The following is a 12,857-nucleotide window of genomic DNA, read 5'->3' as shown; positions in this document are numbered from 1 at the left end:
TTGAGATCGAATTAACGCTAGATTTCGTCATATAAGTTACATACATGGCATCTGAAGACCATTTCAAATTTTTATCAGTTACTTTGCTTTATTACCAGACTCAATATTTGGCTCGTTCTTACATAGTTGAGCACGTTCGCACACGTTCGCACATGCGCAGTCTTCAAAAACGGTGCTTTAAATCTCTTGACAAACTAAAATACGTAAATTACATTTGTATGTATTCTAAATAAAAAATACGGGTTGTACTGAATGTCAGCTTGCTTATTTTGCTAAAGATAAGGATTTATTCAGTCTACATCTCATGTAAACTAGAAACTATGCTTCTAACCACAGCTCCAGAGCTGTCGTTGCAACCACACAAGTTTGCGATGCTGTTTGCGAACGTTCGTTGGAACGATGGTTTCGGGAAACACCAAATCGTTGAACTATGCTGATAACGACGGAACTTGCGATCATAGTTGGCTAACGATGCTTTCGGGAAACGCACCCCAGACCGGCTCACATGTTGTTCCGTTAACTGCATCTCCCTTGCAAAAAAAGAAAACTTTAAAGAAATAGTTCACCTAAAAATTAACATGCCATTTTTCATGGTACTGTTGAGCTCAAAAAGCAACACCATAGTATATGACTTTTACGCTATATTCCAATTCAAAGGGAAACAGAAACAGAAATGGGAGAAAATTAAACTAAGTTTGATAATCAAACAAGGTGCGGATACCTCGTGAAATCCCTTTCAGCTTTCTGTTGGTCAATGCAGCAACTTGAAGAGATTCACAAAATCACATGTGAAAACTCACCAAACAACAATAAATGTTACCGAACCTTCTGTTACAGAATCAAAGAAGTTTGACAATCGGTGGCACTAATATGCCGGTGAGATGGATTATGGTACTTTTATGATGTGTTTTTGTTTTGAAGCTTAACATCCCCAATTTTGTTGTTCTTTAAGTTAGTTTGAAGCAGTACATTTACATAATTTTAATTCATAAGGAAACAATTAAATACAAAAGTTAGAAAAGTCGCAGGTGACCATTGCCGAAATGGATTGCATGTTGTTTTTGAACTCTCAGCTTCTTGTGTATCAATTGTTGCACAGCAGAATCATCTAAATCCTTAAAATTAATTGTGACAATTTTGTCAGCATGAAATGGAAGAAGTTGCGGTTGTATTTTCTTCCCTATTTCAGAGTGAAACGACTTCTTGAATAAAAAAAACATGTAAGCCCATGGCTTGTCCATCATTTTTGGATCGTTGGAAGTTCTTAAATGTCCATTTTGATTTCATGGTGGCTTTACGAGGTTAGGAGAAGTGATCCTCTTCATGGTCAGGACACGGTTAAAGATGAGGCTGTCTTAAACACTCCAGATGCAACACATCAAAGTGCTGCCCAACCTGCCGTTTTCAAACGACACCTTTGGCACCGGGTACATTTGGCCGTGTTTCAAGCAGCTTGTGCTCTCCTACTCCGATTGGACCAGTTCACTCTTCCACTGCACCTCTATTCAAAACAAGGATCACATTGTGGGTCAACCCAAACCCTTTGATGTCTGTCTCATTCTTCTTGAAGCATGAACAATATAGTACTGGCGAGACGAAGCTCAACCATTTCATTGATCCATAATGTCCTTTAATTTAACAACAGTGTGTTTGTCTGCACAATCAAGACTAATGTTTGCTAAAAACCACTAACTCACAGAGCAGCCTCAGTGGTAGGTTTGTCAAAATGCAAGAAAGCAGCGATTCCACAGGTTTTAACGTTGCAAGGATATAGAGGGAAAAAGCAATGCTTAGAGAAAGTGACACTCGCACTCTTAAAAACAAAGGTTCCACAAGGGTTTATCGCAATGCCATTGGAAAACAATTTTGGTTCCCAAAAGAACCTTTTTTTCTCAATGTGAAGCAAATTTCACATTTTCAAAAAAATGTATATAAAGAACCTTTTGTGGAATAGAAAGGTTCCATGGTTGTTAAAGGTTCTTAAATGAACCATCAATGCCAATAAAGAACCTTTATTTTTTTAAGGAATTAAATTAATGAATAAATGTATTTTTTAAAATAAAAATGGTAACTTTCTATAGCCCCTTTCACACAGAGATTCCGGAAAATACTCGGATAATTTGACCCGGGATTTGTCCCGGGATTGTTTGATTTTGGTTCATTCACACTGCCAGTAATTTTCCAGATTCTGTGTTGTGCGTTCACACACAACCCGTAAAGACACGTGACATCGATGTGACATGTAATGTCTCCAGCGTCTTAAGTTTGCTTATGAGCTGCGATTTCTCTCTCGCTAGTGCATTTTTTTTTTTCCTGATTCGATCTTAAACTAGCGCATTACGTACCGTTTCACTAGCTGGCGAACGATCTCAGCTTCAGCGTCATCACTACGACACACACCTTACGGCATTGGTTACGGCTTTTGTTCACACAGAGTGCGTTCCGGGACTGATACCACCAATGTTACTAGGTCTCCAACCCGGGATCGATCCCGGCAACAAATCCCGGATTTGCGTTCACACAGAAGGCACTCTGGCATTTTCCCGGGATCAACGCGCTGTGTGAAAGGGGCTTATGTTTAATGCAATAAAATGGTTTGTTGTATACCACTGGCCAGGGATAGTTTTATGATAACAATATATTTTGGTTTCTAAAGCTACTTTTGGTACAATATTTTTAATGATTTATTAATCTGCCACATCATTGAATTATCTTAAACTGGGGGCTTGTTGGTGATTATTTTGATTGCGTTATGGTTATAATTCAAATTTTACCGATGCATTCATGAACAATAGGTTCTCTCTTTCCAGCAGTATGGAATGGTACTCGAGTTACTATCAAGAGATACATTCCCTACTAAGGGTCTGGGACCATTTATCTTCTGGGACCTTAACACACATTAACCAGGCTGGGGCAGGCAGAAGAATTTAGTGAAGTGATAAGCCCACTTGTTGAATAACGGCCTGAAGTCTTTTCCTCCTTTCTGCCCTACACAGATAACAATGGAATGTGTATTTGTACAGCAATTCATTTCATAGTGTTGTGCCTGTGGGACTTAGTACATAGCTCTCAGTAGAAATCACAAGGCTAAACACGTCACTGGGGGAAAACTTCTTAGACGGCAGCACCAGATGATTGAAATTGATGCTGCAAAATTCCAGATGCATTAAGTTAAATTCTTGTTTGCAAAATCAGAATAATTACAATTCCATTAGAGACCCGCTGTACTGCAATATAATTATGATGATTTCTCTTTTGAGAGGCACAGCTTGGCAACCAACAGTTTTAAAGCAGTTTAACCACAGTCAAACTACTTGTTTGAAAATGTAGGCTATTTCGCTACGATAGAAGATTAAAGGAGTGGTAAAGTATGATTTCACTTTTCCAACTTTAGTTAGTGTGTAGTGTTGCTGTTTGAGCATAAATAACATCTGCAAAGTTACAACGCTCAAAGTTCAAAGCAAAGGAAGATATTTGCTTTTAAAGAAAAGTACTACAACAAATGGTTGGTACACGACATTCCTCCCGGGTTAGTGACATCAGCAAGCCTAAAATGTATATAAACCCCGCCCCCGGGAACAGGCCGTCCATGTTGAGAAGAGGTAGAGTTGTTGTATAATGCTGGGTTCACACCGGACGCGGAAGCGGCGCGGAACGGAAAATCACGCGCGGTCCGGCGTGTGCCTGTTCACACCAGACGCGTATTCTTCGCGGAGGTCGACAAGCGCTTCTGCTCAGTTGTTGTTTATTCAGAGCTATTTTTTACATCATGGGTAAGTAAATAACCTCATAAAATGAATACAACATGTTTCTGTAACCAAGAAGTTTGCACACTTCTTTTATTAATCCGTTGTCGAGACACACATGCAGCCAGAGAGAGAATATGGTAGACAGTAGGTGTTTAGATATCCCTGGCTGTACTTCTCCACTTCAACGAGTAATTTGACATCATCCATTTTCACTTATCAACTCCTGCCTGCATCTCTCTCTCGCTGTTTCCCTGTTTGTTTGTGTGTTCTCGCAGTATTTTAATTTGAAAATTGACGTGGATCATTCGCGGCTCGTGCAAAAAATAGACCAGACGACGAAACTGGCGCTTCACGGCGCGGGCCGGCCACGTCGCGCAGCATCTGGTGTGAACGACACCATAGGTTAACATGGGCGCCGAAAGGAAGCGGCCTCCGTTCCGCGCCGCTTCTGCGTCGCGTCTGCGTCGCGTCGTGCGTTTTTGCAAACCCCTTAAAAAGTGACAACTTTAACATGTTATATAAAAATATCTATGGGGTATTTTGTGCTAAAACTTCACACACACACGCACACACACACACACTGGGGACATCAGAGATTTATTTTACATCTTGTGAAAATGGTATTTTACCACCCCTTTAACAAGAAAAGATCTATACCACAAGATATAATACATACTGTATAATTCAACCAGAGCCTAATGTTTCTGCCACAAAAACATTGAGGGTATTTGAATGTGTTAACTCAGTTAGAATCTCAATTATGCTCTGAACAAATAAAAATACTTTAAATTAAACTTAATCATACTTAAACTGGTACAGTATAAACAGTCAAATATATAGTAATGAACAGCAACTATCATTTTTTAATCAATTCAAAAACAAGTACAGTTCCAACATTGAACACATCTGATTTTCCAATGCTACATATGAAAGAGAGGGATGTTTAGTTCACAGATTCACTTGAATGAATCAAACTAGAATGATTCTAACTGTTTAGGTTTAACCAATTTTCTAGAAGTTTTCATCCCCATTAACAGCTACATTTGCTGCATATTTATGCACACCAAGAAAGCACCTTAAAGCACGATTTTGAACAGAATTACAGTCAAAAACCTCTTCGAAACCCCAAACTCCTGCAGCATAAAACAAAACTGAGTCAACCAAAGATTTTTACAATTGTGTAAATGTAGAAAAAACAAGATCTGTTTCATAGTTTCATTTTGCTCAGCACAGAACCCAGTGCTCTTCCAGCAGACTCTGCTATTTTCCTTCCCTCTGTAAACTTCATATTTTCATCAAAAACAAAACCAAGATATTTATAATAACGACTATACTTTAAGGGGACAGGGCCAAACTGAAATGTATGAATACTCTGTAATTCACTTTTTTCGCTATTAATATTAAAACGCCATTTACTACACCATGCACTCATAATATTCAGCATATTTTGTAAATTTACTTCATTTTCAACTGTCAAAACAATGTCATCTGCATAAAGCAGAATGCTTAAATTCATATCCTCAATTGGCACACCAAGATTACCCTGCTTAATTTATTGAGCTAGATCATTTATATAAAAGGTAAATAAGGAAGGGGAGAGTAAGTCTCCCTGCTTCACCCCAAAAGATGTTGGGAACCAATCCGTTCTTAAATTATTTATCTGTACACAAGCAATGGGATCTTTGTAAAGGGCTTTTATAGCATTATAGAATTTTCCATTAATACCAATTGAAAGTAATTTAAACAACAAAAGGTCTCGGTTAACACAATCAAACGCCTTTTTGAAGTCAACAAAGCAGGCAAAAGTACTCTTACCCCTGTCCAAACGAGCTCTCACCACCGCGGATAACACATAAATATGATCTATACAGGCCCTATTTTTCCTAAAACCATACTGTTCATCTACCAACCCTCCATAAACATCCCAAAAAATATTCAGTCTGTTGTTAAGGACTCCTGAGTACATTTTTTATACTGTGCTAATCAAACTAATCCCTCTATAATTATACGGGACTCTAGGGTAATCTTTTATAGATTTCGGGATGGGTTTGATAATTGATCTATTCCACTCAGATGGGATAATACCATCTCGAAAGCATATGACACAAACAATGTGCCTTACACAAGTTAGGGAGATCTTCAATGCCCACAGCTTTATTTTCCTTGGCTTTGTCTAGCACTTTAAGTTCCTCATCTAATGTAATATCACTGTTCAGTAGGCCTATATCATTTTGATAGTATATAGTATTCATCCCAGTTTCCACCTCTAGTTTTACTTTACAATTTCTTCTGAAAAAGGATCATCAAATAAAGTGGAACTACCATAAGCATATAAATCACTATAATCTTTTTCCCACTTTTTTATATTTGACCTAATTCATAAGAAGATTCACCACTTTCCAATAAAACCTCCATGGGTTTTAGTGTTTTCTTTTTGGGGCCTAACTTATTTTTTTGCCTCCAGAATTGTTGAGGATTACCAGTTTGTAACTGTTCTAATTTGAGGGCTTGGCCTCTTTTAAACCTTCTCTTAAAGTACCTGAGGTTTCTATCAAAGTTATTCTGGCATTGCATGAATTCACTTTGCAAAACCCTTCTCTTCCAGGGTTCCCCAGGACCACAAATATTCTCTCTGCAGAACGCAACTTCAACCATAATTCATTTAATTCATTATTCCAATAAGGTTGTTTAGCTCTGTAATAATTCTTTATAGAACCCTTTTTTTTTTACAGGACAATATTTCTCCATCTCAGCATGCAAAAAATGGCAGAGATTAGTATAACACTGCTCCAAGCTTTCCTGATTTTCCTGTACACTCTGTAATTGGCCCTGCAACACATATTTGAAGACATAAAATCAACAGGGTAATTCCTGTCTCGTCTTTTTGCATGCTGTAAACAGTCAACATTATTCTGAATGTTAGCTACCTCCCCCGCTTAAAAACGTAAACAAAGAACTGAACAGAAATAGAAGTACTGTAAAGTTGGCATTTTCAGGATTTAACCCCCCATAAGTAAACAACATTTAGAATCGTTAGAATCCTTCAAAAATTCCATAAATGTATTTTTTTCCACTAGAATGAATTAGTTCCATTGAGAGAGAGGACAGTTTAGGATAGTGTGTTTGATTATTATTTTAGTTTGCTCATATGTAAAGCTACAGCTGCGATACAATATCTAAAACAAGTAAGCAACACAGTAGCTAAAAAATTAGCTTGTTACTGGAAAAGCTGTTTCTGAAAAATTAGAAGCACCATTACTTTAAGTTAGTTACTCCTCAACACTGCTCTTTTTTCAGCACAGATAAAGTAGACCCAATGAACAGTAATTACGCCAATGAACCTCAAGCCTTAAAAAGAGACACGAGTATTTGTTTCTCTTTGTGCTCTCGAGTACCATTCTCAAGAAACTCAAGGCCCTAATTATAGCTAAGGAGTATTAAGTAGACTAGTGCAGAAAGAGAGAAAAACAGGTGGTATAAAACAAGAGAAGAGAAGGAGAAAAAAAAAGGGGGGGGGGGTCTTTATGTGATAAAGACCACATTTTCTTCTGGAAGGTCAAAGAAAGGAGGTGAATGAACTCTCCCTATTACTCGAACTCTTGGGTGGTAAAGGGAAAGTTTCAATCATACACTAGCAAAAGTAGACATTCTCATCAGGACTTTGCTGTGTCTCTGGTTTCTTGCATGGAAGACCTCTTTTCAAGCATAAATTCCAATGCTTTCAGATTGTCAGTGAGGGGGCAGACATGACTCAGCTGACAGCGAGGAATTGTGGGGAGTGTCTTTCTCAAACATTTTGCCTTTGCCAGACACCTTTGAAAGGAACCAACCAACTGAATCGAACTGCAAAGCTTTGATAAGGACAATATGCTTCCAAGTTTTTTTTTTTTTTTTTTTTTTTACTTAAGATGCTAGTCAAAGTCTGACTTTCTGAACATTTACAGATTTAAATTTGACAAAGCCTTGACCTACTTGTTTATAACCAAATGTAATATAAAACGCTAAACCTATACGGATATAAAAACTATTTTTTTGTTTGACTGTGGTAAACAAATCCTCAGATCTTGGTTATATTATCATGCTCTAAAACAGGTGATAGTAGGTAATTGTTCAGTCGTTTATGTTTCAGACGCCACCACTCTGCTTTCATCTCATGGTGAAACCAGTTTAAACATTTTCTACTGGTTGTAGCATATTCACCTGCCTTTTTGTCTGACATAAAATCTTTTTGGTAAGGCAAACAGTCTCTACAATCTCTGTCTTGTTTTGAGACCTTGAGAAGTGTATCAGTTCTCCCTGTGTTTTTTATCCTCCCGTCTTTCTTTGACCTGTTTTCAAGTTCACTGCTGCCAGTATAATATATGTATATAATAATGTAATACAAACTGTAAAAATGAGAGCACAATATTGGCTCACTGGTTGAGGCAGAAGTCAGGTCGATCGATATTCTCACCAGCACCTCCTGGAAAGATGCATGGGACGTTCTTGGGGACAGTATATACTCTGTATGACCTTTATGTTTTTGTTGCAGGGTCAAGAAGGAGGTGATGAAAACCCTATCTCTGATACCCTGACCCCACCACAGGCGCAGCCTGATGTACGTCACAGCTTTGTACAGGAGCACTTCCAGGCACAATACAAGTAAGTGTACTGCCAGTGCCAACACGCAACACACAACATTTGGGGTTGTACGATTTTTTAAAAAAATGTTTTTGAAAGAAGTCTCGTATGCTCACCAAGGCTGCATTTATTTGATCGAAGAAGAATAAAAAAAACAACATAAAAATTGACTGTAGTATTGTGAAGTATTACAATTTTAAATAACTTTCAATTTAAATATGTTTTAAAATGTAATTTATTCCTGTGATGTCAGCTGAATTTTCAGCATCATTCTTCAGTCACATGATCCTTCAGAAATCATTGTAATATGATGATTTGATGCTCAAGAAACAACAACAATTTCTTATTATCATCAATGTTTAAAACGGCTGTCCTTCTTATTATATCTTTGTGGAAACCGTCAACTTTTTCTCAAGATTCTTTGATGACTAGACATTTCAAAAGAACAGCATTTATTTGAGATATAAATATTTTTTAACAACGTAAATGTCTTAACTGTTACTTTTATGCATCTTTGCTAAATAAATAAATACATTTCTTTCAAAGGTTATAAGTTATATATACATTTGGATTTTTCACAACCTAATTTAATATAACTTATCCTCCTATGACATTTGAAAGCATATTAGTAGCAAATAGCATACATGTAAAAATGTGTACTAGTAATTTCCACTGGAATAAATCTGGAACAAATCTGTGAAAGTGGAGAAATTGCTGAAGAGGACAAAAAAGGCACAGATCTTAACTATACAGTAGATGGTTAATGTATCTACACTATTTTGTTTAAAAGGCATATTAAAAACCAACAGGTATTTGTGTTTTGGACACTGTTTTTAAAGCATACCAAGTCCATTTTATATTAATATGTCCCAGTGACAAGCTGTTGTACCCCTTAAAGGTACAATTTTGGCAAATTTTCTTTCTAAGAGTTTTGCATGAATGATGACTTATGACCGGGAATGAAAGAAAAAAAAATTCCCAGGACCAACTTCCCAAATCTGACCCCCTCCACTTGCTATGACATGAGATGAATCAGTGTATGTTAACTCCAGAGATACGGTCCCCTCTTTTCCCCCAGTTCAGCTAATCATCTGTGTTAACGAATATTGATAAAGCCAACAGCTTTGGGATGCAGCATATGTCCAACTGCAGCAAGCTGTTCTTGCAACAAACCATCACCATCAAGCAACTCCAATCAGGCCAGATGGTTTGGTTGTCCACAAGGGATCTCCATTTGAAGTCTCCATCAAAAAAAAGCAAAGTCTTTGATTTAGTGGTCCATTTAAAGTTCTAAAACAAATACCTAATTTTCAAATAAAACAAACTTCACATTCTAACTGACTGCACAGACAACTCAAGCTGTTTCTTTATGTAGTATATAAAAAACAACAACACTATGTAGGACACCATACTCAATCAATCAATCGATCGATCGATCGGTCAATCAAACAAACTTTATCATAACGCCTGCTGCACCCATGGTACGGCCGCACAGTTTCTTGATTCTTACGCCGGAATGAGAGTAGTTGCTAGCCATATAGGCTTGGAAAATCGCAACTTTTCATTTTCCGTCGATCTTAGTACACGGTTTAACTACAGAAGAGTCAAGTTTTAAATAGGAAAAATATTGAAACTCGTTGGTCATTTTGAAAGAAATGCTACTGGACTCATCAGAATCAATGATCTATGCTAAGCTATGCTAAAAGGGGTACCGTCAGACCCGGAGTTCGGCTGAATGGATTCGAAAACGGTAAAACTCAACTGTTTAACTCTGGGGGAGTTGTAAAATGAGCAAATTTCCAAAAAAAGTGGAGTATCCCTTTAAGCTCCAAGCTGTTTTCTAATCACCTCTAAGGGAAACTGGGGGGGGAACCGCAACAACCCCGACTTCAGATTCTAATACTGTATGTCTGCTCAATGCATCAACCGTAGTAGTAACACTTCACGTTAACACTGTTTGTCAGTGTCTCAAACTCAGTGGTGCACACAGTAGTATCCAATCTCTATTTGTCGAAATGATACTTGTATTCTGAAAGAGCAAGCACAACAAAGGTTTAACTGGACGTGTCCATCTTAGTTTTCTGACTTGTGTACTAGAACATTCGACATCCCTCCTCCGAGGTAAATGGAACACAGCAATAGTCCCGCCTCAAACTCACACCATTGGTTGAGACATTACTGTGTTGAGATGCTCAAACAAACAGAGTTCAATATTACCTCCACATGTTAAACTGAGATAAGAGAAGGTATTTTAAAATGTAAAAAAATAAAAATAAATCACCTTAAAATATGAAGATTCAGGGCCCTATTTTAACGATCTGAAACGCAAGTATCAAACGCAAGTAAATTTGTGCGCAAATCTAAAATGGGTTGGTCTGAAGTATAGCTACATTAGTCATAGGTGTAGTTTTGGCGTAACGTGCAATAAACCGATCAGAGTGTCATCTCACATTCCCTTTAAGAGCAGGCGCGCTTGTTCCATGGCGGATTGCTATTATAACAGCGGATTTGCCAGGCACACGCAACTTACATGATGGTAAAGGTGATTTCACAGTCTTCAGAATTTTGTTTCCTGGTTCTTGATGGACAACCCACGTTGTCAGGTGTCCTTATATACCTGTATGTGTCTTGCCACTATTGGTCAAACAGGTTTTATCCGTCATTAATTTAGCCTGAATAATTTGGGTAAATGTATAAACTAGATTTATGCTTATTTTTTCACATCTTCATAGACACCACAATGATTTCCCTCGTGTTGTAATATTTTTCCTTGTATTAATGTATGGTTTGCAAAAATGGGAACTGCTGCGTCTGTGTAGATGAGAGAAGCAGAGTGTATGCGCGTTGTGCACACGCTACATTATGGCCAAGCATGCACCCTTAAAATAACATCTGAATAACGTGCCACTGACTTTAGACTAAGTTTTTCCTGGTCTGTGGTGGAATTGTTTTCTGAAACTGCAAAATAGCACCAGGGAACGTTTTGCACCGGAACACGCCGCCTCTTTTCGCCGAACCGCTGTCCGCTGTGCGTCGGGTGCAAAAGAGGAATGATGCATGCGTCAGCATACAAAGTCATTTGCGCTGGGTGTAAGATAGGACCCCCAGTCTTGTTTTTATACCTTTTATGTATAATATAATACATTTTGAGAGTTTGAATCACATTCTAAAACCTAGAGAGTTCCCTCTCAAATCTTCTTCTCGCTCCAGTGGTGAAATGCAGTTAGCAGATGCAGTTTTGCCCAGTGCCTTCACTGCAGTTCTCCACTGACACTCGTCTGAGCAGTTTGTCACTCATCCAGCCTCGCTTAAGCTGTTACCTGTGTTCTCACTGTCATTTTGAGACATCATTACATTACTTTATCCTTCTCTTTTGGCATCCACGTCTCTTTTTTTCTCATCCTCCATCTGCTGCTAGCTGGTTAATTTGTTCATTTTACATACATTTTATGATGAATCACTGACATGAGTAGAAAATTACTGTTTATCATCACCCAACTGCTGACAAAAAAGCTCTGCACAAACACCTGGCCTGCAGTCCAGACATCAGCAAGCCTGAGCACGTCAAAACGCAAATATCTACACAGACAGACATAAAAACACTGATTAAATGTGTGACGTAGTCTGAACCTCTCGTTCATGAGAACTGTAATTAGTTTGGAAAATAACAGCAAGACATTTGCTTCTAAAGGAAGTAACTCTTGTTTTTTGCTGTACTTCGTACTTACTAATAAATCGGTAAATATCTGCCATTTCATCACAGTGTTGTTAACTTAAAATGCCCATTTAAAAATGAAAAACAAACATTGATCTGATGGATCAGTGGATCTGATTTTTAGCAAGAACCTTTAAAAAGAGACCTATTGTGAACTGTGACATTTGTTAATCATACATCATGTTTAAAAGCATAATTCCTAGTAAAAAAAAAAAAAAAAACGATTTCCCATGATTCTGCACATAAATATCCTGCAATCAGAGAATAGTGACAAGCAAATCACACCGAAAGAACACAACTCGGCACTGTCTGCTAATTAACATACTCAACTTAAATATTTGTATGCATAATATGCAAAAAAAGAAAAGACCTTTTTTTACCTTAACTGAACAGCTTCGGAGTCATTGGAATGGTTATTTTACTTTTTCCGCATGTGAGCGGAAAAAAACACCCTTGCAACTTTGGGGCGGCGGGCCGCGGCGTCAGGAAGTATCGTGTGATATCAGGTCTCTCGATGTAAAGAATTGCTTTACGGCAAAAATAAATCTGCTAAAATTCTATAATTATTGCGCTCCCTCAAGCTGTTTGCACCCGAATGAAGACGATGTTTTAAAGAATGTCTCGTCTGCTTTGATCTACTAGCCTCTGGTATCTGAGAGTCGCCAACAAGTTTTTCGACAGTGTTGTCAAATATCTATTCCGAAGCTGCGAGCAAAAAAGCGAAGAAATTCCCGAACCTGCATAGCCCTGCTTTAATGAGGGAAATAACTAAT

The 12,857-nt window shown here is 37.9% G+C and overlaps 1 protein-coding gene across 3 annotated transcripts in view; it reads left to right on the top strand.

The window, feature by feature from the left end:
- Positions 1 to 12,857, top strand: part of usp43b (ubiquitin specific peptidase 43b) — a 97,813-nt gene that overhangs the window by 18,690 nt on the left and 66,266 nt on the right. For all 3 annotated transcript variants that reach the window (XM_079610870.1, XM_079610871.1, XM_079610872.1), the window contains one exon: positions 8,281 to 8,390. In XM_079610870.1, the coding sequence (XP_079466996.1) occupies positions 8,281 to 8,390 (110 nt within the window). The remainder of the gene's footprint in view (positions 1 to 8,280; positions 8,391 to 12,857) is intronic.

Source organism: Phoxinus phoxinus (assembly GCF_949152265.1).
Source record: "Phoxinus phoxinus genome assembly, chromosome: 1".
Classification (NCBI taxonomy): Eukaryota; Metazoa; Chordata; class Actinopteri; order Cypriniformes; family Leuciscidae; genus Phoxinus; species Phoxinus phoxinus.
The sequence above is the reverse complement of the archived record's forward strand: the minus strand, read 5'-3'. Positions and strand labels throughout refer to the sequence as shown.